The sequence below is a fragment of the Pagrus pagrus genome, assembly GCF_965226575.1.
Source record: "Pagrus pagrus genome assembly, chromosome: 10".
In the NCBI taxonomy this organism is placed as follows: domain Eukaryota; kingdom Metazoa; phylum Chordata; class Actinopteri; order Spariformes; family Sparidae; genus Pagrus; species Pagrus pagrus.
The window spans coordinates 14,022,377-14,044,310 of record NC_140194.1 but is presented as its reverse complement, the minus strand read 5'-3'; the positions used below and the strand labels follow the sequence as shown (position 1 = coordinate 14,044,310).

At 41.6% G+C, this 21,934-nt stretch overlaps 1 protein-coding gene and 1 long non-coding RNA gene across 17 annotated transcripts in view; one reads left to right on the top strand and one right to left on the bottom strand.

Moving 5' to 3' along the window:
- LOC311263933 (pleckstrin homology domain-containing family A member 5-like) overlaps positions 1–1,839 on the bottom strand; it is a 90,940-nt gene extending 89,101 nt beyond the window's left edge. For all 16 annotated transcript variants that reach the window (XM_084364317.1, XM_084364329.1, XM_084364326.1 and 13 more), the window contains exons 1-2: positions 1,629–1,839; positions 1,441–1,517 (exon numbers count right to left, since the gene is read on the bottom strand). In XM_084364317.1, coding sequence (XP_084220443.1) covers positions 1,441–1,517; positions 1,629–1,720 — 169 coding nt within the window. In that variant the 5' untranslated portion in view covers positions 1,721–1,839. The remainder of the gene's footprint in view (positions 1–1,440; positions 1,518–1,628) is intronic.
- On the top strand, positions 1,810–9,028 carry LOC311263938. Its single transcript, XR_014623420.1, has 3 exons — positions 1,810–1,855; positions 4,887–4,971; positions 8,885–9,028. It is a non-coding gene; the product is annotated as an uncharacterized lncRNA (long non-coding RNA).
- The last annotated feature ends 12,906 nt before the right edge of the window (positions 9,029–21,934 follow it).

Here is a 21,934-nt window from a genome sequence, read left to right as displayed (position 1 = left end):
TTGCCAGACCATCAGTCCAAAACCAAAAGATCTGACTGACAAACACTTTGCCCTTGCCTGGCGAAGGCCTTTTAGGCTGAAACGCGTTGGCATGTTTTTATTAGACTAGCCATGTACTAATAATGGCGTTTTAATCATTACCCTCTTGAGTGCCTCAGATCTTTCCTTATACGTTCATTCCTTCTAGAAACCAAAAGATATTCAATTTACTAATACATAAGACTAGGGGAAGACCGATTATCTGCTCCTCACTGATTATCGGGGCCGATATTCAGCATTTTCCGATCATCGGTATCTGTGATTTTTCTGTCAGATTGCCAATAAAATAAACTGATTTAAAAATGTGCTACTTTTTCTCTGATGCAGCATCCTCTCACACACCCCGTCCATAAAAGTATCTGCTTGTTAACGCGTCACAATAATAGCCTATCGATATCGAATATCGGTGCCAAATATCGGTTTTCAGTCTCCTTGACTTCTAATAATCAGTATCGATGTCGACCCTGAAAAAGCCACATCAGCCACCCCAACATAAGACAAACACAAGCAGAAAATGAACAAAATTATTAAGACATTTAATTGATTACTGAGCTTTTTCTGACTATGAATGTCATCAACAAATGCATTAATAAACTAATCGTTTCAGCTGTTTTTTTTTTCTATTTTTGACATTTTTAAGACTAAATTGACAAATCCAACTTGAACCCCACTGAGATGTAGCAGCCACTCAATAATATCAGTGGAAATGCTTTGAGGAGACAGGAGGAGGAGGAGGCTGCTACATAGTTAGTCGCATGTAGGCTATGACACACTGCAAGGAGCTAAATTCACCATGTACCACACTGCGTTTAAGATTGATGAAGAGATTATTGAAGTGGTCTCGTAGAGGAAGCTAATTTTGTAGATTTACGGCTAACCTTTACTAGCTCTTCAGCCAACAGCAGCTGTTGCTGTGTACCTGTCAAACTGTTTAGGGATCAATTTAACAACAACGGCAGATATGAGACGAGCTAGACGGTCAACTGAAGCTGTTAGTTTCTTTAAAAAAACAACAACAACACAAATACTATTTTAAAAACAAAAACGTATTTACATGCTGGTGATTTCTCGCGAAAGTCGCCGTTTAACAAGTTGACAACAAGCTAACGTCCACTCGTCAACTTCACTGACCAACATGAATGAGGGGCAGAGGCTCACGAGGAAGTGGCACGAGCAGGGCAGAGAGGTGGGCACGAGGGTTTTTTTTACACTTTTAACAGCACGAGCGACGAAAGCCCACTCATGCGTTATGAAACGAGGCACGGGTGTCACAGCCTCTCTCCCGCTGTGGGAAACATCGTTTTTTTTTAGGGGGGACAAACAACTGCACATGACGGCGAACACGAGCGGCGTTAATGAACACGGCACAGAAAACTTGACGGCCGTTGGGTGACACCTTACCTAGAGTTTTCCTGTGTCCGGTTATTACCGCCTCGCCACTTATTGGATGCAGCCAGGTTGTACTCTTGGCTTCTTCGCTGTTGAGAGAGAGAGAGGGGGGAAATATCATTCATTATTACACGGCGACTTTGTTCGAGCCAGAAACGGGCAGACGTGACTCGAGCCGCTTTCTTTTCGGGGATAATTACTTGATGAAGAAGACGCGTCCGTCCCGAGTAACCCCATAACTCCAGGAAGAAGGGAGACAAGAAATCCAGTCGGGTTGTAGGTCCGCCGCCATGTCTGGCAATACTGTATGACAGTCGCGCGGCTCCGCTCTCTCTCCCTCTCTCTAGCAGGCAGCGCGTACACGGAAACCTTGGCAACGGCGGATGGCTGAGCGGAGGGCAGGAGCCCAGGGGGTAGGGGCAGGCAGGTACAGTCACCTCATGTGTCTGGGATTATTACATTGACAGACGTGGTGCATGCGTTAACTGACATGCAAAAGTGTTGTTTGTCTTTGTGGGATGTTACTGTTTGAATGCCCAACTTGTTTTTCTCTGCTGTTGTCTTTTGTGTGGTTGTGGATCCACATTGTCCTAAACAAAGACTCCCCCCAGTACAACCATGGGGGCAGGGCAGGATTAACCTGCTCAGAGGCCCCCAGGGCAAGATTTATCTACTGGGCCCCTGTTAGTCTTCTTCACAGCAGACATTTTGACTTGTGGTAGGAAAGGCACAGGTGTTGCTACTACAATTAACGATGGCTCCCTTTGAAGAGTCCCACTAAGACAGGGATGTGTGACACTGAGCCAGTCTGCACACCACAGGGATGCTGAAAAAGAAGAAGCTACAGGAAATTCACGTATTTATGCAGAGTGTTGCAGGGATGATGTATCTTTGAAGGCTAACCTGGATAGGCAAAAAGCCTATGGGATTTTGGATTATTGCAGGAAATAACCTCTGTGACAAACACTAGTTTATGATAAAAAAAAAAACAAGATGCAAGGAGAGCTGCTCTGTTGTGGAAAAATTGTGTCTCTCTGGTGCTCATCAGTTTAGGGATATTCAAAATCTTTGAAAAAGTCTGAGGCACTCAAGAGGGTAATGAGTTAAAAATCCTTTAATAAATCGTGGCTGTTGAATCGCAACAGTAGTAAAAACATGCCTACACGTTTCTACATTTTTTACTAGTTTATGATACTTTAGGCCTGGGTGATATGGCTAAAAAAGTCTATCATGGTAGTGAAGTTTCATATCAGCCGATATAGGCAGAGCAAAAGTACTAAATTATATCCTGATTTTAGGACTTATTTCTGCAGCACTTTATACCCGTGCTTCTCCTGTAGTGACCTGTCTAAATGTCGTCAGTGAAAAAGGCTTACGAAGGAACAAAGTGTTCCTCGCCATCACTGTTAGAGTGTACTGTTGCTGAAATGCAGTTTTCTGGGTGGTAATCTGATTAAGCACATCAATTTATGGATTCTATATACCCAACAGGGAAAGTGGGCAACTGCCCAGGGTCCTGGAAAGCCTCAGATTCACTACATGCATATCAGTTGGTTTTGGCCATTTGATTAATTGCAAGTTTGGATCCTAACTGGAACAAAATCAAAGGCTTCATCATTCTAGCTTTGATTGTGCTAAGATAAAAAAAAAAAACAGGCTTTGCAACATCGGTCATACTGATGGCTAAAATGTCTAGGGAGTGGATGTTATATAGTCTATATTTAGACAGACACAAACATTGATAATAAGGATGGAAAAGAGAGACTAAAAAGGCTTATGACAATGTTTTAATGAAAAAAGCATCATCCAGGAGGATTATGTGAAGAGCAGTCATGTTTCCCTGCCTCATCATTTTTTTTCCTCTTTTCAGGAAAAATAACCAGTTGCCTTGGTACCAGCCTTAGTATCGAAAGTAAGAGTACGTAATTAAGTAAATCGTAAGAATCGTTGATAGTTTTTTCTGTAACCAAGCAACCAACCACATCTGCTTCCTGTTGACACTGGGACGCACATGCCCAGTGCACATGAATGGTCATGTGATATGCGGTCTCAGGTGTGTCAGCTGTAAAGCGCTGATCTCTCACTCTGCTCATTTCCGTCTCTACTGTCTACTATTTGATACAGTTAAATGCCTAAAAAATGTACAAAAATAATGAGGGTCTTTTTGACACAAGGGCCCTCTTCAAGACAGTGCCTGGATGTCTGGCAGCAGCAGGAGCCACCGTGAGTCCCTTCTCATCTCAGATGGTATTGTGGCACATATTCCAAAACAAACGATCAGTTAAGCCGGAACAAACCAGGTGTCACACAAACACAATATGCCTGCAGCTTTTGTGGCCCCTTGAGTTCTGGTGTCCTGGAGCAGTTGTCTGCTTTGCCTTGTCGGGGGAAGACTGGCATACACACACAACGTGCTGCCGAACACTTTGAACTCTACCTTTAGGTTCTTGGTCTCCATCTCATTGTGCTGTGGAACTGCAGCATCAGCCTTTCACACCGTACAAAGACAAGTCATCCAACACCGCTGTGCCTGGCCTGTTTGCGCGTGGCATTGTGTTGCATTGTGTTCTCGACACATGGTAAGCCACTGCTTTTGAGGGAGCTAGTGGTGGTGGTGGTGGTGGTGATGGTGGGAAGAGGACATATCTGCCAACTGCCAGGTCATCCACTTTGGAGAATAGCACTAGAGAGAGGGGAAACAGTGAGGCAGTTAGGCACTGGTGCCTCTCCCAGACAGATGTCAGACACAGAGTCCTTTGTTTTACTCACCTGGGGAAAAAGCAGCACAGTGTTGTAGTTATATGGCATACAAAAGAACTGCTTGTTTTTCCCCAGGTAGTCAAGACAATGGTCCATGAGATGAAAGAACACAATATTAAAAAAAGCTGAGCGTCATGACTGAGTGAGTGCAGAGGCTTTTTTGCATAATGCACAGCTAAATGCATTCCACCCTCTCAATTTTTTATCTAATCCGTATAGATTTGATTCTGACGTTCAGATTTTTTTGCACAGTTTAAGTATTCTTTCAAGGAGATACCTTACTTGCCCAATTCCCACCTTCTCCATCTCTGTTGAATCTCTTTCAGAATATCTATGAATGAGATCCATTAGGTGGAAATAATTGGATTAGAGCCTGATACCTGCCTGCATGTGCTGGTATACTCGTGGGACCTGAAAGTGAGGTAGTGTCTGAAAGCCTGAGTTCCTGCATCTCGGTTTTCCAGTGGGCAAATCTTCTCTAAGTCCTGCCGTTTTTAGCATTCAGTAAGGAGAAATGAAACCTGATGCAAGTACTAGCTCCTTTTCCTGACTCTCAAAATTATAGGCTAACCTGATGACACACAAAGCTTAGCATCAGTAGGCATATTAGTCACAAGTATTACTATGAAAGTATTTCTCGAGAAAGCTAAGAAACTTATTTAAAATTCAGTTTCATTTAAATCTGCTTTTCTTCACAGGTGCCGTGGTCAGTATGCAAGTTTCCATGGACTTGTATTTCCAAGGTCTGACAGTACTGACATAACAGAAAGTCCAGCACCGCAGGTCAGCTCATGTAATTCTTCTTTTGGCAGGAGTAGACATTTCTCAACTCTAGCCCACAGTTGCCAGGGTGAATGATAAATGCTTCTCTGCACTGTAGCTTATCATCAGCACTCAAGCAATCCAATACCATTTAGTTTAAGTGGGAGCCTAAATGAGAGTGACAAAGTATGTTTGTCTTTCTGCGAAAAGGTAGAGCTTGAAGTGCAGGACGTGCATATGGGGGCTGTGTGTAAACCTTTCTCAACAGCGCCGAGTTGAGTAATAGAAAATGGAATTATACGAAGAACAAGCCAAACAGATCTGCAGCCATTAAGTCCTTGACCTCCGTGGATTTGCTTATTCATTTTGTCATGCACTGATTTCTCTGGGATCCACTAAATGTCACACTATACTTAACTGAGCCTCCGGTCATAATGTGATGCAAATCCAAAATTGACTCCGCAGAGAATTTCGAAGATCAGAAAGAAAAACACTTTCCTGTTGCTCGCATACACAAGGCTACTTTGCAGCCTTGTTTTAGACCAAATAAAGGAAACAAACTTAGCTGAATAAAACAATACCTCCATCTTCTCAAAGACTCAATTCAGCTCCAAAATATTAATTCATGTCCTGAAGGAGACTGCGGGTCTGAATACATAAATGCAAGAGAGTCATTGTTAAGCACATACAGTGTTGTGTCTGGTTAACATTGTGCAACGTATTCTTACATAATCCCTCCATGCTCTGCAAGGCGAGGGGTTCTCTGCTCAGCGACACGGGCCAGGCTGGAGGCATCAGAATGTAATTAATGGTTGCACATTATCAAGCAGCTGTTGGAGGGCTTTGTTCTGCTGCCAGCTCAGCAGTAGCCTCGTGCCTGTCTGTGCTAGGTAAGAGGGAGGACTCTCCTCTTTAGACTGGAGCCACTCGGCATCTGTGCAGACCTCTCATCTGCTGGCATCAAAAGCCTTTACAGATAGAGCCATCTTTCAGCCTGAATACAGCACTTTGAAATGAGTGGAATTGAAATGAGGGACATTTTATTGCATTGCCACTTAACTGCTACTAAGGGAAAACTGCTCGTACTTTGATTAGATGAAAATAACAGTTCCTAATATAGCCCCAGGAGGTAATATTCAGCCCAGACGTACAGTGTAAATTTAACTGACTGGGCACAATAACTTCCTATGGAACTGTATTTAGATATTGCTCAATGATGTGAACATGATGTCATCTTTGCTGCTCTGATTGCAACACACGGTATCATTTGACTGGCATGCATAACCCACAAACCAGTACAGTTACGCCCGCCAGTCAAGTCAGCAGGAGAGGATAATAGGAAACACTGGAAAAGTGGTAAAGCACTTAATTCCGTTGTAGATGCAGAGCTATGCAGTAGTAGCAATGGTATGAATATGGGTCACTAGGCTTTGGAAGTTTGTGGAAAAAAGAAGGTGTAGTTCTCACAACTGAATCATTAAACACGCTTCCCTGAATCACGGTTAGTCACAGCCTGACAAACTCCCAACCCACAAACGGCTCTATGTTCACCACAGTGATGACCTCACTCGATCTATAGCCTCGTTGGATGCGGTCCAAATGTTTTTCTTTCCAGGTTTTATGAGATTTCCACTCGTGATATGTGTCATTAAGACTGAATCAGTGGGTACTCTATTTTGTAATTAGAGGATGCTGTAAGTGGTCGGAGTGGGTTTTAACTGTGAGAGGAAATGCTTTGCAGCTCTGCCGTGGCAAAAACAAATTCGAGAAAAGTTATTTTCCCCCATTCCTACTGGGTTCTGTTTTGCAATGTAAAGTAAAAACAGAGCTGGACTTGTGTTCGATTTGATAGTTTATTCATGCTCAAGTAGTGAAAAGGTTGATTGTGTGACTTCCTGCAGAGATCCAGACTGAGATTAGGAGTCCTGGCCATAAAGTAGGGCTGCTACAAACAATTATTTGCATTGTCTGTTAATCTGTTGATGATTTTCCCAATAAATGGATTCGCTGTTAGGCCTTTAAAATGTCAGAAAACAGTGAAAAATGTCGACCAAAGCCCAAGATGACATCCTCAAACGTCTTGTTTTGTCCACAACCCAAAGATATTCACTTTACTGTCATAGAGGAGTGAAGAAACCAGAAAATATTCACATTTTAGGAGCTGAAATCTTGACTATCTTTTTCTTGAAAAATTACTCAAAACAATTAATCAATCTAATCAAAATTGTTGCAGATTAATTTAATATTTGACAACTAATCAATAATCATTACAGCTCTACCATACAGTAAAACAGGCAGCAGAACCAGACAGGAATGAAGTATCATACATCTTGTATGAATGGGCCAGGGCTCAACCTCTTACAATTGATGTGCCTGTTAAATATCTAAACAAACATAATGATCATAACCTGCATGTTGTCTTTAGGGATCATTTAGACAAGGCCCTCTGTGTAAACATAATGAAATCAACCTGCCTTCCTCTATCTCTCTCTGCATCATGAACTGCTACCTATTAATTGCTATCTGTGCTTAGTAAGCACCACAAAATGCACAGGACTTTAAATCATCCACACATACAGTAACATCAGAGGGTTCCCTATTGATTGCAGCTGGCACCATTAGTCAGAAGATCCCACTGTGTCATTTAAGTAATGGAGTAGATTATTAATTAAGATGAAGGACTACTTAACATTGATCAGGGTCTTAAGCTCCACTTTAATATAATGCATAAATAACCTGACAGGGGTGTGATTCCCCAATATACAGTGCTCATTAATGCTCAACACACGTGCTGACATCACAAATCCTGACACACAGAGCCTCCTGGTTTCATCTTCATGAGTGCAAGACTGTGACTTCACCCTGCAGCGTATTTATGCTTAAGTAGCAGATTGTAGATCAGTTCTTAGAGCATTAATTCAGGCCTAGTGCTGTGTGATGTGAAAGTGCTGTTTCAAAGGCAGGATTATGTGGTGGGAGGGGACGAGGCCACATTCCACTGCAGACATCTTAAATGTCTGAGGTGATGTACGGTGTTCATTAATGTGTGGATGTGAACCCAACCAAGAAACTTAATCTTTAAAAGAAAAAGGGAAAAAAGGCAATAGACACGTTTCTGCTTCAATTTATAATTCTGAATTAAAAACTGTTTGCGCAGTGTAATTGCTGTGAAAAAAGGGCACCATGAGCGCAAGGATTGGTTCTCTATAAGCTTTGTTTTCGGCCATTTGGCCAGCGCACCGGGCTCGATTTTACCCACAAAAATGTAGATAGCATTATGGCACAAATGAAGCACTACTTCCATTTTGTAACCAAAAGAGGAAGAGGCAGGGAGAGTAGGCCTGGGCAATATGGCTGAAAAGTCTATCACGATAGTGAAGTTTCATATTGGTTGGTATGGATAGGTGGTGAAAAAAGGTTGAATTTACGATCATTTTAATTTAATTATTTTATGAAGGGACAATGAAATTTTGTTAACACAAAATAAAAAAAAACACAAATAAATAGAAATACATAAAGATAAAGGAATGATCTCACCTTGATAAACTTTAAATAAAGACAGCAAGTAAAACCAACTTTCACCAACTAGCAACACTTCTCCGCAAAAAGTTTTGCCATTTTTAAAACTTCCTCTTGTCCATTGGTCGTGTCTCACTTGAACTGTTGGCTACACTGCATGAATGCAGAGTACCGACAGAACGTATCTGAAGTTGAGCATAAATTAGCCTTTACAAATGTTTTTTTGCTTTGGGCAGTAGCCATGCTGCTAACGCCGTTTTTGCGACGGTCGCACTAACAGTAATACCACAGGGGAACGCTAGGAGGTGGTTTCAAAAGTTTCAAAAGTTGTCTGTTTCTGCTTGAACAAAAAAACTGATGACATGGACTGTATAACAGTGCAACCACAACATCTGTTTGGCTCTGCAATATTCAGAATGTCTCAGCATGCAGTCCTCCCCTGTTGACACACATATCCTGTATCGGATGGGAAAGCAGAGCAGTGTGACAAACAGGTCATGAGCATCTTCTCAGGGCAGCGAGGGTCATGTGAGCGACAGTGAAAGAGGCTCCAGTCCGGGAATAATTCTTTCAGGCGGATGGCAAGAAATCCTAAAGGACAGCACTGATATTCCCAAATGATTTAAAAGTTTGAGACAATAAACAAAACTTTTTTGATTATGAGCATCCCTTCCACGCTATCCACTGTCAAATTCGAAGAGAGCGGTCTTATACATAAATAATGTTCGCTAATGAATGAAATGAAGCGATTTCATTTTAATGGGGTGCACACACTGCAGTACAGCTTTTACACAGCTGAGAAAAAAAGCCTTGTATACAGAATATTCTGTTCACATGTGGAAGAAAAAAACACAAGGCACACAAAGTAGTTTTTCATGTTGAATCAGCAGAAAGAACAAACACTTACCAGAACCGTTACTTCTCTGTCAACTGGTGGCCTTGAGAGAATATACAAACAAAGCCCAGTATATACCCACTGTCCAGATGAAGCAGAGTAACCTCCAAAGTAATTAATTATGCAAAAAGGTTCAAATTAGATCTTCCATAAAAAGAAAGGAAACATATGACCCGGTCTTTGACATCACAGTTCACATATTTATGTATGAACAGCTGCTCTGCTTGAGGCTATTTTGAGCCTGGAGTTTTTCAAATTCAAGGTCATGCAAAACTGCGTGATCTGCACAACATTTTGCATGATCAAAGTATAGTTACTGCTTTAGTCACTTCTTTATTGACATTACATGAGCAGTTGTTTAGTTGCGCCCCTTTTGCCTTGAGGGGGGATGTGTCTATTTTGGCATTGTTTTAAGGGCCTACAACTCAGACACAGGAAGTTATTGTGAAATCCTGGTTTCTCAATAAATGACTCCAGATTATATTCCTGAGAATTAGTCTGTGTGCTTAATCATGCTCTTCAGGAGCTGTGTACAGTCAGTCAGAAACTGAAAGAAAATGAGACACTACTAAAACAAAATCTGTCAAGGAAGTGTCTGTTTTCTCCTAAATTATTGTTTTCTTCACAACCTGACCCACATCCTTCAGCGCTGAGTGAGTGAGCTCTCTAATAAAAATACAGAGAGACAACTGAGGGGAAGATGCCTTGCCTTATTTATTTGTTTATACAATGATGCCGCACATTGTAGTAACGTCCTCAAAGATAGATGGATCTGCCTGTGATTGATGAAGTATGCAGTTAGAAGCCACATAGCTTTATACTGCCACAACTTCTACTTCAGCCTGTCATGTTATGTAGACATGGCGCACAAGAATTTAATGCTCTGCCGCAAATGATCTGTCCTTAGAGACCTCATAAGGCAGGTTACAGCATGTTAATAAAACAACCCAAGAAAAACAGTGACTTTCAGTCATTCGGCATTGGAAGCCACCCGTGAAACTCCTACACAGCGTGTTAATTTCCTGGAATACAAAAATAAATGCATAACAGGATCAGATGGGGAAATCCAAGAATTGGAAATAGTAGGATGTGTCATCATTGAGGAAATGTTCTCCTGTCATCGCAGCCACAGTTCTACTCAAACAGATAAAACGTCAGACATGAGACTCAAGTCAAGTAGTCTCAAGTCCCAAGTCACCTTTCTTGAGCAAATCAAGTCAAGTCACAAGTCGTGTCGAGTCCTTAGTTAAGGTAATTCAATTCAAGTGCGAGTCAGTCCCCATCTCAAGAAACTTCATAAATCTTTTATCTAACCTGTTTAGAAAGTATGACGTTTGAATTGAAGTCGTTTACTGAGATTCAGTGAAATAAATGTGGTCAAACAAAAAACTTTATAAAAGCTTTTTTTAATTTAAAGTGGACTCGAGTCGAAGTCACAATGATTTGAATCCATATCTCTGGTCATCTCTGTTTTATTTTTTAATGTTAATTTTACATTAACACAGAACCAGACAGCACAGATGTTGCCAAATTAACTAATGACTAATCAACACACAAATTGATCATATCATATACATTGTTGTTGATATTAGTATCATGTCAAAGGAAGAAATATGACAGTGTTTATGACTTATTTGTGAAGACAAGATGCAGGCGTTCTTTCTGCGATAGATCAACAAGATCACTGGGAAGACAATCAAGGAGGGGCTGCCAAATATTATTGCCTACGTTCCATCGGAAAAACCTGAAATATTTCTCTGTACCATTGTGTAATTGATGGAGACTTCAACTGAATCCACTGGAACAGAATACACGGCCTCGCTAGAGGCAGAAGTTTGGTTAATGTTTTTTTATAAATAGTTTTAATGAAACCCAAGAACATCCAGCGTCCCTGTTATTTGTCACTTTTAATGATATGTGTGAAACAACACACGTCAGACGAAGCTATCAATAGACGAAGAAACAATAAAATAAAATTAAAGTCTTTTTGAGCATCTTTCTCTTCCTGACGCACATGATGACTGTTCTTTATTTATTCTGCTTATGCGGCAGATTGCAAGTTGTGCTGAGTCATTGACTCAGCTTTTGGTATTTCTTACCTCCCTTACACATGACCAGGTGTAGGGAGTTTAATGCTTCCCGTAGAATATCACATAAAGACCTCCTAACTACACCACAAACTGAAAAGAAAGATGTACACATACAGATGAGCCATGTGGCAAGATGGCCCGTGTCAGCATCAGTAAAAAAGGCTGCAATGTCAGTAAATTGGCTCTGAATCGACCAGTGGGAGTGAAGGGTTGTGGGAAATCTCAGTTCATTTCCTCCCCTGTCAAGGTCCAATAAGCATAAGGTTAGTACAGTACATCAACATCCAGGCATTTACTGCACATCACACAGAAACATAAAGAATGATCTACAGGCACTCACAGTGATTAAAATCTTTTCTGAGGAGGGAAAATAGTAAAAAATAAAAATTATCATCTCAATCAGACACCCTTAGATTAAACTGCATTTCATAATAATCCTCACAAGGTTTCTTTTTTCCTTGACATCTCTTTCTGTGTGTCTCAGTATGTGTGTGTCTAAATTTGTCAGTCTGTTGGAGAGGCAGTAGGACACAGCTGAGTCCTGTGGAGAGGTTGTGTCTGGGCCACTAAACATGTCCCGTGTGCTGAGCACCGTTGGGTAAGCAGGGCCATCTGCTCTCTATACCTGGACGCTGAGGCAGAGCAGGCGTGGTGAGGGAACAGTCTCTTGTGGTAGCTCCCCTAATCAATAAGTATCGATTCCTCACTTATCTCAGATACAGCCTGGCTGATGAGATGTCACACATATGACCTCCTGCAGGGAGAGGAGAGCGCGGGTGGCAGCGTCAGCGCTGTGCTGTGGAACAAAGACACAGCATCACATGTACACAAGCAGAGAAAGCTTTCATACCTGTGGTTTAGAGGGAGCGTATAGGCAAACACTGACTGATGGAAAGACAGATATACACGAGGAAAGGTATGCACAGATTTGGATTTGCGTAATAGAAAATGTATACACACACAGTAGGAGGCACACAATGATACTCCTTTTTCACGTTTGACTTGTCAAAGCTTGCATGGACCAGTTATCCTACTGCTATCCTCTTTACCGTCCATCCTCTAAACCTCTTCCCTCTGCTGCTCTCACTCTCTCTTGTTGCAGGCAGACAATTAATCAGTGCTTTGTCGGCTGGATGGCTCACGTTCACTGCAGTCGCTGTGCTCAGCAGAAAGGTAAAATAAATAAAGAGCAAGCAAGCCCTCTAAACTGACTGTCACATGGATCGGCAGATGGATGGACAGGCTGCGATATGACAGAGGTGACTTTTAAGACAATATCCATTATAAAGCTTTCTTTTAATATCACACTGTTACGACGCCTCCCCTTCTGCCTGCGTTAGGAATGCATTAGAGGCTGAAGTTGAACAATGTTTTTTGCTTTGGAAGGTGACCTAACAAAGAACTGATGAAATTCTCTCGATGCTAAGGGAAGGTGCGTCAATGCTTCAATAACACAGAAAGGAGCTAATGCTGTCTGACAAATCCTTGCACCCTTAAGCGTAAGCACAGTCGGATTCTCAAAGCACAGCGGTTGTCTTTTCTTATATCCTCACGCATTCTGAAAGAAATGGGATGTAGTGTTCTGATTATTCGACTGCAGCCTAACCTGTCCTCTCCTGCAGGAGAGGTGGGGAAGGATCATTACCCTAATTTGCTGGCACATGTTTAGGCCTACACCAAGGCTGTAGGATCCACAACTCTAGGTTCTGGTTTAGTTCAAACATTAGTTCAGCTTCATATACTGTACACTGATGATATGTGTCCAATATGTACATGCAAGTTGAAGTCTGGCTACTTTGTGCAATTCAGGGACGTCTAGCGTGATGAGCCACCTCTGGAAACTCCTGAAAAACTACTAAAACCAACTATTTTAAAGTTAAAATGAAGACAGATTTAGCAACTGAGACTGTAAGGAAGGGTTAAAGGTGCAGTAGGCAATTTTAAAGAAAGATAGTTGATTGCTGAGTCTCATTCCCAGTTCACCTGATACAGATGCTTTTGGATGGTGTTCAGACCGAAAACTAAAGCGTCTGTATTTGATGACCTGGTTCTTCAGAATCGCCAACTGCACCTTTAATGTGACACAGGAGACAGGATAGTATCACTAATGAAAGCATGTTAAACTTCTCTGTCAAGTGACGATAAAGGAGAGGTTACAGGAGGCACAGAGAAACATGCAAATGTGTATACAGATCAAAGCACTCGCTGAAAAGAAACTTTACAGGGCACAGGAAGGTGGTGGAGTTGTACCAAAGAAAACTTCCTGAATGTGCCTTTGTGCTGTGAATGTTAAACATTTAGCAATATTTCACCTGGCTGTCCCCTCTCCTTCGCTCACATTTACATATGCATTAAATCATAACTCCTTGGACTGAAAACGTCTTTTGATTCTCTGTCTAATCCTTTCTATATGGAGAGTTGGATAGTGACGGCACACAAAGGGATGCCATAAACAGTGGCTTCCAGAGGAAAGCTGGGACCACACTGAGCAGTCACGATGAAGAAATGTGTATTTGAATTCATTTGGGCAGACATGTTTTGGCTGTCCTTGTCCTCATATATAATAATCCCTATAATAATGAAGTGTTCATGAACAGTACAACCAAAGGTGACCACGGTATTGTTTTTACACCATATACATTTTGTCCCTTATATATTTTTTCTGAAATAAAACCTGGCACCTATAGGACTTTCTCACTGTGAAAAAATCCACTTTTAAAGATCAGACACTGTCAGGTTTCCCAGGAATGTCACTATTTTGGCTTGTGGAGTGTTGGACATCCCCATTTTTTAGGAATCCTCAACATCTCTGTGCAAGACAGGCCAGAAACGATTTTCTCTGCAGTGGGGGAAATGCCCAAACTCAGAATAAGACTGCCTCCACAGTATGGCATATACATTTTTCCTTGAGTCACAAGATGTAATCAGCCTCTGATAGCAAGAAAAAATAGGAACAGAAATACTTTCAGTAGCTGCTCAATGAGTAGTGCTCTAATTAAATATTTATTAAATGACACTGTTATTCTCCTTATGAATGTAAGGAATGAACTTATTTGTGGGTGGTGTGAAAATAAATAAAACACCGTTTTAGATGTATAGCACATTGAGGAAATTACAGAAGAAGAGCAAAAACTGGCAAAGAATCAGAGCAGCAAGGGGTGGAATAATTGCATTTGTGACTACCATGCAATTACAGTAGCATACACAAAATGAGCTCCTTGATTCCTAATTTGCAGATCATGACTGCTGTGAAATGCAATTAATGGATTCCTGATTTATTTAGTGAGCAGTGATGAACGAGTTCCTCTGTGCTCACTGAGGCTGATCGTAGCGTACAATGCTCCATCCTGGCTAAGCATAAGCGAGGATGTAAAAGGAGAGAGAAAAAAAGAAAGGCGCTTTCAAAGAAATGTAAATTTAGATGTAAGTGAGAGAATAAAATGCCCAAAATTTACTGCTAACACCTAGTTTAATATAAAAGCAGGAGACAAAAAAAAGGGATCGCCTGACAGATCAACAATGTGTCGCTCTGAGGTCTCTATTAGGTGACAGGGGTGTCAAAACAGCAACCTCTTGTTTGGAGTCAGGTTGAGTGCCATGCAGAGGGCACATACAATCTTCCTGTTTTCCAAACAGACAGATGCCAGGGGAACCGTCTGCAAAATGTGAGACAACACGATTCCCTGGATGACTGCCACGTCCCTGCAGGTACACGCAAAGTACTTGAACATTTTTTGGGGGGGAAAACAGGACACGGCATGGAAATAATTGGAGTTACCCTCTGGAAATCTCTGCTTTGTTGTTTAGCTTTGTTTGAATAGGATGCGAGGGATTAATGAGAATGAGAGGGAACCATTTATGAAGCCACAAAGCTTTTATTTATCTTAGCTGTGCTAGCGTAAATGTTTTGCACGCTTTTGATTTAACCACGGTGTGATCAGATGAAGTGATGCCAGTGAAAAAAATTTAAAATAAGACTTGAGTTGAAAACATCCTCAAGGCTATTGTGTTCGTTTACAATAGAAACCCAATCGGCTGCTCAAATCCGGAGCAAGGGAGGCCTAAATATGCAAATGTCCCTGTCACACTCCATTCTGCTGCCAGATATTTACACAGTGTGAGAGCGCCTGATTGGCTGCACAATAACTCAACTTGCACCCATTCCTGTCTCAGCATAACAGGTGTTTAGACTGTTTGCCATAAATTATATCCCGACCAGATGTTGCCAAGCAACTGATTAATTAGGCGAGCCTCCTGAGTGGGCAACATGGACCAAAGGGACAGCTCGTTTCACTCGCAGTGGTCCGATGAGTCCACCAGCTCTCACACTTTGGTTTAAGAGAGACACAGAGAAAACATTTGTGTATCTATAAGAAAAATTAGATATCACAGAATGTTCACCGCACCCTAAAGCAACAATAGACAGCAGCAGATGAAAGCACCTCCATCCCCGTAAACACTTGTCAACCTTGTGTTAGGGAAATGTTTTTACTTTTACAATTAAAATAATCAGTTCTTTTCCAAAACTTCAAACCCCATGTGAACATAGCAGATGCTCGCAATTTCATCCTTTTTCAATGATCGATCGCTCTATCTGTGGGTGGGACAGCACAGGTGGTCGGAAATGTTCTGTTTACTGGTTGATTGATGGCAACAGGACGATACAGTCATGGGGAATTTAAGATTCATGTAAATAGATTCTGCCTGAGGCTTGTGTATGGTCAGTAGTTTCTTCTAAGTAATCAATTTAAGTGTTAGTGAGAAAGGAATTTTAAAGAAAGTAATCTCTACAAAACATTGTAATGGGTCTAACAGTAGCATTTTAATGGATTACAATTAATCCAGACAAAAGTATAATTAACAGGGTTACAGAGTACAGCTAACGCAGAAGATATAACGCGCAATGTCATCTTAACCTTCATTTTCCTGTTTTGTGTCATACATACAGATAATCTCGCTCATGTGTACTCAAATGCAAATGCTCCTATAACAGCGTGAATTTTGCCCAGCTATCTATCAATTCACTGGCAGAGAGGCACGTCTCGGTTCCTCCTATTATGGAGTTTTCTGACAGCCTGTCAGAAAGCATAAATGCAAAGTGTCTGCGTGTGACACCTTTTCACTCTGGTGTCAACACATTTTTTTTTTTTTATGAGAGCTCCAATGATGTCAGGCCAAGCTTAACAAAACTAAGGGCACAGTATCTGTGAACAGAGATGAGATGATAACCGATTTAATCGTATATCATGATGAATAATTCAATTGGCTGTGGAATAGCCCTTATAAAAACACAAGTAGTGGTAAGAGTAATGCAATTTAAATAATGATTTAAATTATATTATATGAAATTAGATCTTCACACTATGAAATTTGTATGTAGCCTCGTGCCTTTGAAATGATGCTCTGACAGGTTTACTTTCAATCGGTGGTTATGATTCTCAGTTGGATCAGCAGTACTAGCTAAAAAACCTTCTCACATCACATTAAATACATACCGTGCTATGCCTCTGTCAACTGAAGTGGCAAAACCCAAGCTATGTTGTGTTGACTCATTAATAGTTGGGCTGTGGATGGCACAAATCATAGTAATAAACACCAAAATTGTGGTTTTCCACTGGACTGCCAGATCCCTGCTGTGCTTCTCCTGGAATAGAATAAATATACTAAAACATACCGAACTGCAGTGTGAAGGACAGACATGATTGTGCCTCAAGAAACTGTCATTTCATAAACCCATGCATTGCAAGGTGTCCTTGCACAAAAATACAGCGTGTCCTCACCACTATATTTACCTTAACTGTTTTGTTGCAACCTCTAGTGACTGATGTAATTGATATGGGAGCAAAGGAGGAATTCAGGTGAGGTGGTGTGAAGAACACCAACGCTCAAAAATATGTAGGATGTGGGGTAGATAGATGGGTCAAACAGATGGACATATAATGAGACCTGGGTACAGTAATGAAGGCAGAGCCCCGTTCATTCCTATAAAAGCTGCTCAGTAGAGTATGAAAATACGTGAATTTTCTGTGTTGTGTTGAGATGGAGCGTGGGTTTTAGAGACTTCCACTAACCGAGCTGGCTATCTTCCAGTTTAGCACCCAGCTAACTTGAATAGGGATTAAATGATTTAATCGTGCAGCTCTTCCAGGCTCTGCAAATTGTATTGGACTGAATGGATAAAATTATGACATTTACGTCATTTTGCGGGGGTTGTGATGCTCAAAAAAGTGTATCCATGGTTTTACAGCTGCTTCTTTCACAATGTAAGATCATGGGAAAAGTCTTTTGGGCCTGCAGTCCATCACATAACGATGCATTTACACAGTTCGGCCACTGCAAAAACGGGCTTCAAAGCCTGGTGCTCTTTCTCGGGGATTGGTCAAACACACCCACAAATTTTAGGCCACAAGACCACTGTACATGTTCCCTGCAAAAACTCAAGTCAATGTTGAGTTATTTTAACTTTGGTCACATACATAAGGTAACTCAAGCTACTTAATGTACTTAATTTCACCCAATCTGATCTTTTTCTCAACCTAACCTTGTAGTTTTGGTGCCTAATCCAAACAAACTGCAATTGTTTCACAAAGTTAACCACATGGCAACTAAAGTCCTGCAGCTGGTACTGTCCAATGGTCATTTACAGTAGGCTATGTCATTTTGGGAGTCAGTGGTAATCTACTCATTCAGTTGTTTACATATAAGGATGTGTTGCATGTAAATATCTGGCCTGTGACTCAAAACTCCCCATTACTCTCCCCTTGAGGCTGTGCACAACTTTACAGTTATTCATGCCAAAGCTTCACTTTCAGAGCTTAGGCAGTTTGTTGCCACTGTGAGAGGTTGAGGAAGCCCTCCGTCTTTTTATAATATCATGATGGCTGGCTTGCTTGGTAAACGGTGTCCAGTTCTTTTCTTTGCCAGAAATGGCCTGCATCCACAGGGCAGTGGACCATAAACACACACCAACCCACCCACACACACACATAAACAGATGCTTAATTAACTTAACCCCAGACACTATCAGCTCTTCCATCCTGTACTGGAGTCCAAGCATAGAGAATGGAAGTGCCATTTTGATGCCTAACTCTATTTAGGTTAATATCAGTGTATGAATTAGTCGGGAGGATGGAGAAGCCTTGTGAACCATGAGAGAAAGCTAAATGGTTCAATTTTCCCTGTCAGGTGGTACGCACTTCCCTCACATCACTCTTGGCAGTCAGTGAGGCTTAAAGACACCAATTAATCTCCCATGGCTATTATGGGGCAGGATGGCACAGAAAATGGATGGGCAAAGCACAGCGAGACAGAAAGAGGATATGTAATTTGCTGGGGACTGCCGCGCATTGGCTGGAGCCAGCTATAATTAAAACAGCAGTCAGCAAAAGTTTGACAATTATACTATAATTTGTAAAACGGTAATTAAATTAGCACTCTTCATAGTAGTGCTTTCTAATTATAGTTAAACTCTGTATAAGCCGTACAAAGTGTCAGCCCATTCATTTTATCAGCTCACTTTGGGGGCGGCTTAAGAGTCTTTTGACAAATTGTAACGTGACATGATGAGAGAAAAGCATGACAGCTGCTCAGAAAGTTTGCTAGCTTTAAAACATTTCTCCACGTCTCTCTGCCAGAAGATGTTTAAAGTGATAGGAACAGGCGTAAGTGAGAGACTGGTAGCGTTTCTTGAGACGTACAGTAATAATGCCCCGGCAATCTGTCTCCATTGTATCCACAGAACTCAGGATTTCTGTTATTTATGTCAAACTCTTTACGTGGAACATTCGTCTTTACGGGTGAGCAGGATGTGGAGGACCTGTCACAACATGTAGGCTCTTGCACACAGCGTGCATGTACCATCAGTGTTACACATTCCTCGCCATGGATCGAGATCTGAATCATTGTCTCCATCCTGAGCTGAATAACAAATGAACACCTCTGCCTGCTGCTTTGACTCACTGATTTCCCTTGGCTTGGATCTCTGCTAATAACCAACTGCCTGCCTCTCTCTCTCTCTCTCACTCTCTCTCCACACACCGGCACTGTCAGAGAACATGACTCTGATGCCTCGACAACATGCATGCTGCTGGATGGTGTTTTTCTCCAACAGATGGCCGCTTGCTCAGGGCTGTAGCAATATCTCTGTAATGGAACAGCAAGAATATTAAACAGCCATGAACTTAGATTCATCCTCTGTAAACAGCAGATTTCATAGCTGTCTAATTTATCACCCATGTTTTTAAATTCAAGACAGTTGGACATCTTTTTTCCCATTTTCCCTGGTTTTGTTTTCAGCAGTTTCCCCAAACTGTTTGGGATTTCCTGATGACAAAGTTGAGCTCGAACCCTGAGGAAAGAGTGAAGTGGAGGCATCCAAACAAAACAATTGTTCATAATAATGAGCCCATCAGTATTATCTTACTCAACCAGCTGGCAGCAAACTCTGCCAGCATGCAGTTTCTCTGTGTGTGACAGAGAAATGCTGGTGACAGTGTGCGTTTCTGTGGTGTTTGTGTGGGTTATACGGGAATGAATGAAACTTTTATAGCAACCACACTACTTTAAACATGACTATGTTAAAGGTGATTTTGGATTGCCCATACTAGCGCACAATACAATAACACGGGAAACTCTAATTAAAAACATTTGTAAAGTAGAGTAAGGATTTTGTTATCAATGTTAAAAAGTTACATTTTCTAAGAAACTAAATGCGCCGTGGGCCTTGTTATAAATAGAGTCAGAACATTGGTCCCAGGAGAGTTTGCGAGGAGTACATGTTGCCTTATTAATATTTAACCAGAAGCACAATCTTTTACTCGTCGTAAGTGTTTTAGTTGTTTAAACAACAAATTGGAAACAGAATGTCTCAGGTTTCAAAGTGCAGTGATTTACATGTGCGTAACCACAGCTCTGTCAAAGTGTAGTCACCAGTAAATGAATGTATTTTGTAGGACACAGGATTGCTAGATAATATGCTACAAGTGCATAAAGTATATATGCACATACTGCATGCCAGAGCTCACAGCTCCTCACCTCTCTAGTTATCCCCTGACATCAGGCATTACCACTGGCACTCTGCTGTCTGACTCAAAGCTCCAACGGGCCAATGAATAGCAAATGAGCCGGTGGAAATCCAGCTGGGAATACATTGTCAAAAGGAAACATGGTCTGCCCCACACCCTCCTTTTTCAAGTGCAGAGTCACATTTCAAAAAGGTGCACAAGTCTCAGCTCTTCTCATCTTAAGCATGGGGACAGGTGGGGTCTTGACTCTGCCTCGCCACAGTATTAAACTTGAGCCCTGGGTTAAGATAAAACCATCATCTCTGCACATCAAAATGTGATACAAAGCAAAGTGATGTGATTTTCCCACACCGAGCAGCACGGACGGATGGTGCCCCGGCCTGCGGGTGCATCTGAGCTCCACGTGTGTTACGCTGCATTCTCACACACACTCACAAACACACGTACAGATCTTTTATTCGCCATCGACCCCTCAATATGCACAGATACACACGAGCTCAGAAGAAAAAACTAACAGCTCCGTACACAACAACACTGCTCGCTCCCAAATGAATCCACCTAACCGACCGTGGAGAGGGAGGTGCAGTGAGGCAGAGACGGGGGCCATATACAGGGCCTCATGTTCACTGCCTGGGAATTATCACATCAAACTTGTGTGCTCAATGGTTCTGACAGGCCCAAGGCCGAGCCATTACAGCCTGGTGTAGACAGGAATGACTCTGCTGGACTATGACTAGGCAATGACTATTGTTGTGCACCAGTGATTCACACCACACCAATAACATTCAGATTTACACAGACAACCAGGGAGGAAGTTCTTGTCAAACTTGCTAAAACAACCAACACAGAATCAGTGGAGATGTTCTCTGAGCTTCACCGACTGTTGCATAGATGCATTTTCATGATGTACTCGCACTTTCATCCACTGAGGCTTTGACATTTTTGAGGATATGGACTTTATTCCATGAAATTATTATCACTGAAGTCAATCTCCACTGCTCCATGGACTATCAGCATTTATTTGCATGATGTATTCAGACAGCAGTGCACCCTGTAGCAGACATTCGGGATGCCAGGACTTCAATTTAACATGCTGTTGCAGGAATTCACAAGCAATGAGTCATTTTGAACCGGATCAATTGATGAAATACAGAGCAGTCAAAGAGTACACGCTGTGCATCTAGATTGATTATTATAATTTTTTTTTTTTAAAGTTTGTATTTGCATGTGGAGCTACAGCCAATTTAATCATAGTGATGCTGATTGGAGAAAACCTTCATCCTGTTCTGAAATATTTAGTACAAAGATGCCTTATGTCATATTTTCATGTGACTTAGACACATTTTTCTTGTTCCTGAACACACCTCGTCTACACCCCGCAGTCTTTTGTTTGTCCATTCTGGTCTACTGTAGAAACATGGTGGTGCAACATTGCAGGCTCTGTGGAAGAGGCCTAA